The sequence below is a fragment of the Rana temporaria genome, chromosome 1 (assembly GCF_905171775.1).
Source record: "Rana temporaria chromosome 1, aRanTem1.1, whole genome shotgun sequence".
Lineage (NCBI taxonomy): Eukaryota > Metazoa > Chordata > Amphibia > Anura > Ranidae > Rana > Rana temporaria.
The window spans coordinates 58,893,910-58,899,909 of record NC_053489.1 but is presented as its reverse complement, the minus strand read 5'-3'; the positions used below and the strand labels follow the sequence as shown (position 1 = coordinate 58,899,909).

Genomic DNA, 6,000 nt, shown 5'->3' with positions numbered 1-6,000 from the left:
GCACCTTTGTAAGGAATGATGTTGACTGGGGTTTAAAGCATGATCTCAAACTTGTGTATGTTATCAAACTGAACAATAGATCAGTCCACCTAAAGATCCAAGGAGTGCACAACTTCAACACTACAAACGTTCCTCTCATATACTGAAATCAGGTATTGGCGTCACTCCTCTACCAATAGCTCAGTATAATCAAAAAGAAAAGCCGCACACCAGTTTATAATTAAGCCGATTGAAAACTTTTGAGGGGGGGGGGGGTTTTGGGGGCGTGACCATGTGCTAAAGCTTGTCGAATGATTAAAGTTTTGCCTGTGAAATCATCACCAGTGTGTGGCTTCAAGTGTGGATTATACTCCCCTAAACCTGTGTAGCGCCTGTGTACTTTTCAGTACAGGTGCTATGTTAAATTTAGTAGGATGAGAGAGTTATTTGCTTTCATCGGGGTTAATCTGTTTAAATTTTGGCTGTCGCCAGCCCTGAACCGACCTGTGGGTCATTCTGTGCTCCAGTGATGTAGTTCCATCTCTGGATGGCAGGTGGCGCCAGAGAGGTTCGGGCGGAGCCGCTCTTCCCCAGCAGCCAATTAGAGGAGCGTTTCCCTCGCGGGGAATGCTGGGGAGGGGTATTTCTGTGGCGAAGGCCATGACTCAGGGTTATTCGCGGGTTCCTGGTTCCAGGTGCAGCACCCATCTTTAGGGTGTGCGCACATCACGGGCCCTGGCGATATGGCCTACCAGGCCGGGGCGCACGTGCTATGCAGAGTTCCTGATTCTGGGCCCTCGGGGCTCAGAGCAACAGAAGCTGTAATGGGGCCCCAGTGACTTACTGGGTCCTCACACTTTGAGAGAAAGATCCCAAGCTGGCTGTGCTGTACGGTGGGGAGTCGGTCTGAGGTGAGCCCAGAGGCAGGTGATCCAATAGGGCTTGGACAAAACCATCGGGGATCTGGGTGACCGAATACTGGCAGGTTGTATGACGCAAACTGTCAGTCGGTGGCCCCCAAATTATTGACTGGGAGGATTCGCTCTACCTTCATGTTCCTAAGTACTGGGCCTGTGGCAGAGACCCTTTACTAACCTAAAATCTAATAGAGCCAAGTCGGTGGCAGAGACTTGTTCCTTCTCAGTGGTTCCGAGTGACGCCCTGCGCACCGACGTTCGGCTACTTTCGGAAAATCGTGACGCGATGTATGCGACCATCGGAAGCCTGTCAGAAGTCTGTCAATCAAATAGGAACGCCCAGTCCCGCAGCCCATACCCGGAAGCTCTAGCCCCAGATCTTTTGCAGACTTAGCAACGCCCCTTGGTGTGAATGGCTTTTACTCTATCGAAAAAGAACAAAGGTTTTGTGTTCACTTTTACTTTAAACTGATAAACCATATATATAAAATACATTCTTTTAACTTTTTCGTTTTTCAGACTCATTTAGTTTTTGCAACTTTGTTTATGTTTCTTTTTTTTGGAGGGGGAAGCCATTTTGTTGGAGTCTCGGGACCCAACATATGAAAAGGTCTCAGCAAAGATGGCGATAGTCTAAACAGAGAGGTGGGGAAAGGGTGGGGCTTATGCCAACTCCCTCTGCCCATCCTCCGCCGTCACAGCGAATGAGACCGATCTGTCCGCAGTGGCTCCTCCCTCCTGTCATCCTCAGTGACGAGCGCAGGCCGGAAGAGCGCTTTGCGTTAGTGGATCTTGGTGTCCGCTCCTTTCCGGTGACCCCCCCCCGGGAGGAGGTGTGTCTCTCCCGCCGCTCCGGTCATGGTCTGGTGCCGGGCGCTGCTGTGCACGTGGTGCTCCGCACGTGCTGGGAGTCTGGGGCCCAGGGCCCCCGCCGTCCGCTTCCTTGCCCCGAGGCACGTGTCCACCCGACCTTCCCATGGAACCGACAAACCCGGGGGGTTCCGCCCGGAGAGGGTGGCCGTGGTGACCAAAACCACCCGCTATGAGTTCGAGCAGCAGCGGTTCCGGAACGCCGGCCTGTCCGAGCAGGAGCTGAAAGAGCTGGTGAGTGTGGGGCCACAGTCCGGGGATACTGTCTGCATAATCCTCACCCCCTATATAGGGAGACCACCACCTGGATCCAGTACTGGGGGCCCCTCCGGAGAGACTGCCGCCTCCCAGTTCTGGGGGTCTCCTCTGTGGAGAGACCGCCGCCCCCCCATTCCTGGGTCCAGCCCCTCTGCGGAGACACCGCAGCCCCCCATTCCTGGGTCCGGCCCCTCCGGAGAGACCGCAGCCCCCCCATTCCTGGGTCCGGCCCCTCCGGAGAGACCGCAGCCCCCCCATTCCTGGGTCCGGCCCCTCCGGAGAGACCGCAGCCCCCCCATTCCTGGGTCCGGCCCCTCCGGAGAGACCGCAGCCCCCCCATTCCTGGGTCCGGCCCCTCCGGAGAGACCGCAGCCCCCCCATTCCTGGGTCCGGCCCCTCCGGAGAGACCGCAGCCCCCCCATTCCTGGGTCCGGCCCCTCCGGAGAGACCGCAGCCCCCCCATTCCTGGGTCCGGCCCCTCCGGAGAGACCGCAGCCCCCCCATTCCTGGGTCCGGCCCCTCTGCGGAGAGACCGCCGCACCCCCATTCCTGGGTCTGGCCCCTCTGCGGAGAGACCGCAGCCCCCCCCCCCATTCCTGGGTCCGGCCCCTCTGCGGAGAGACCGCAGCCCCCCCCCCATTCCTGGGTCCGGCCCCTCTGCGGAGAGACCGCAGCCCCCCCCCCCCATTCCTGGGTCCGGCCCCTCTGCGGAGAGACCGCAGCCCCCCCCCCCATTCCTGGGTCCGGCCCCTCTGCGGAGAGACCGCAGCCCCCCCCCCCCCATTCCTGGGTCCGGCCCCTCTGCGGAGAGACCGCAGCCCCCCCCCCCATTCCTGGGTCTGGCCCCTCTGCGGAGAGACCGCAGCCCCCCCCCCCATTCCTGGGTCTGGCCCCTCTGCGGAGAGACCGCAGCCCCCCCCCCCATTCCTGGGTCCGGCCCCTCTGCGGAGAGACCGCAGCCCCCCCCCATTCCTGGGTCAGGCCCCTCCGCGGAGAGACCGCTGCACCCCCATTCCTGGAATGGGGAAGGGCCCCTCTGCGGAGATGCCGCTGCCCCCAAATCCTGGGGGGAGGGTCCCTCTGCGGAGAGACCGCCACAACCCAAATCCTGGGGGGAGGGCCCCTCTGCGGAGAGACCGCCACAACCCAAATCCTGGGGGGAGGGTCCCTCTGCGGAGAGACCGCCACAACCCAAATCCTGGGGGGAGGGCCCCTCTGCGGAGAGACCGCCACAACCCAAATCCTGGGGGGAGGGCCCCTCTGCGGAGAGACCGCCACAACCCAAATCCTGGGGGGAGGGCCCCTCTGTGGAGATACCGCTGCCCCCAAATCCTGGGGGATGGCCCCTCTGCGGAGAGACCGCCACAACCCAAATCCTGGGGGGAGGACCCCTCTGTGGAGAGATCCCTCCACTCCTCCATGGGGAGAGCACCCCCTTCAGTCCAGGGGAGGCCCCCTCTGCACAGAGAAGCTTCCGCCTCCAGTTCTGGGGCCCTTACACAGGAAATATGTTACATCTTCCAATTCAGGGGTCCCTCCATACATTCTGGGGAGTTATCTAAGCTTAGCTGTCAGAAGTGGCGCGCTCCGCATAAACTAAGCAGATGGATCTGTTTTCAGTTTCTATTTCAGAGTAAAACAAACTAGCAGAGGGTGTGCACCTAATTACCAGAGGGAATGCGGCAATTCCCATATAGAAAACTGCCGCAGATCCCCTCCAGCATGGAGTTGGTGTACAAGATGTCCGTAGACGGCTCATATCCCTCTCTGCCTGTGCAGTGATTACACTACATGAGCAGAGCCTTCAGAGATTACTGTACTGCCTCCCTCTGATCTGGGCAGAGGACGGGCAAAGAGATTGGTGCAGCTCTCCTGTTCTCCTTGCTGTATCTGTCACAGAACAGAAAACTGATCACTCCTCATAAATAAAAGGGACCGCCTCCTTGTTGGGTGCAGAATCTGCTTTGTGTTTTATGCTCATGAAGGTTCGTACACACGATCGGATATTCCAACAATTGTGTGATGGAAAGGTTTTGTCGGATAATCGACCGTCTGTATGCTCCATCAGACAATTGTTGTCGGAATTTCTGACAACAAATGTTGGATAGCATGCTCTCAAATTGTCCGACAACAAATGTTTTTCGTCGGATTATCCGATCGTGTATACACAAGTCCGTCAGACTAAAATCCAAAGTACAAGCGCGCATGCTCCGTACCAATGCTAACCATCAGACGTTGGCAGAAGTTGCCCAAAGGGTGGCGCTAAAGAGCTGAAAACCATGTCGTTTCGTGCATGTTGGCTGAAAAAGTTTTGTTGTCTGTATGCAGAAAAAGTTCACGGCCATTTGGGCAAAAATCCACACATTTGTCCGATGAAAATGCGATCGTGTGTACGAGGCTTTAGAGTGGTCCTGGCTTGTGCTTGCACCATGCTTTAATTCCACTCATATTGTATAGAGAAACGTTCAGCTGTCATCCATGGTCCCTATCTATCTATCTATCCTGCCATGGCGACTAGAAATGGGGTCCTGGCGACTTGGCTTTTTTTGTGAGCTGGCGCCATCTGGTGGTGAGCCGTTGGTATTACAAGTCAAGCAGCAATTCTAATGTAATTTTTCACTATTTTCACTGCCATCTTCTTCCCTCTAATTAGAACCCCCAAACATTATATATATTTTTTATCCTAACACCCTAGAGAATAAAATGGCGATCGTTGCAATACTTTCTGTCACGCCGTATTTGCGTAGCGGTCTTACAAGCGCATTTTTTTGGGAACAAATTACACTTTTTTTAATTAAAAAATAAGACAACAGTAAAGTTATCCCCATTTTTTTTTTTTTTTTATATTATGAAAGATAATGTTACGCCGAGTAAATTCATACTCAACATGTCGCGCTTCAAAATTGCGTACGCTCGTGGAATGCCGACAAACTTTTACCCTTTAAAATCTTCATAGGCGACGTTTAAAAAATATCTACAGGTTGCATGTTTTGAGTTACAGAGGAGGTCTAGGGCTAGAATTATTGCTCTCGCTCTACCAATCACGGCGATACCTCACGTGTGGTTTGAAAACCGTTTACATATGCGGGCGCTGCTCACGTATGTGTTCGCTTCTGCGCGCAAGCTCGTCGGGACAGGGTGCGTTTTCTGGCTCCTAACTTTTTTAGCTGGCTCCAAGATTCCAAGCAAATTTGTCAAACCCTGCTCTAGACCCCATATCCTCTACATCCATTCTAAGTGCAGAATTTATACAGCTTGTCTGAGATTTCAGAAAGCAGAGGGCCAGGAGCTGAAATTACACGCAGTGAGGAGAGCTGATTGGAGGGAAGGGACACCCCCCCCTTTACACACAGGAACAGAGCTGAGGCTGTCGATCACAGGCTGTGTGCTGGATATTTCTCCCCCTAACCCTTTTGGTGCTCTGGATTGAGACAAGTACACACTATAGAAGGATAGACTTATTTCATGTCTGAGCTTTACAACCACTGGTGTAGGTGTAAATCTGCCCTTCATCCTTTGCTTTGACAAATGCCAGGTAGGTGGTAGAGGTGTTTGAAAATGATCATTTTAAGTCAGGGGTTGACAAATTTGCTTGGAATCTAGGAGCCAGCTAAAAAAGTTAGGAGCCAGAAAACGCGCCCCGTCCCGACGAGCTTGCGCGCAGAAGCGAACACATACGTGAGCAGCGTCCACATATGTAAACGGTGTTCAAACCACACATGTGAGGTATCGCCGCGATTGGTAGAGTGAGAGCAATAATTCTAGCCCTAGACCTCCTCTGTAACACAAAACATGCAACCTGTAGATTTTTTTAAACGTCGCCTATGGAGATTTTAAAGGGTAAAAGTTTGACGCCATTCCACGAGCGGATGTAATTTTGAAGCGTGACATGTTGGGTATCAATTTACTCGGCGTAACATTATCTTTCATAATATTAAAAAAAATGGGGATAACTTTACTGTTGTCTTATTTTTTA

The 6,000-nt window shown here is 53.8% G+C and overlaps 1 protein-coding gene across 2 annotated transcripts in view; it reads left to right on the top strand.

The window, feature by feature from the left end:
* Window positions 1-1,621: 1,621 nt before the first annotated feature.
* NADK2 (NAD kinase 2, mitochondrial) overlaps window positions 1,622-6,000 on the top strand; it is a 59,508-nt gene continuing 55,129 nt past the window's right edge. The window contains exon 1 of one of the 2 annotated variants that reach the window (XM_040338384.1): window positions 1,622-2,000. In XM_040338384.1, the coding sequence (XP_040194318.1) occupies window positions 1,755-2,000 (246 nt within the window). In that variant the 5' untranslated portion in view covers window positions 1,622-1,754. The remainder of the gene's footprint in view (window positions 2,001-6,000) is intronic. The other variant, XM_040338392.1, reaches the window with a different exon arrangement.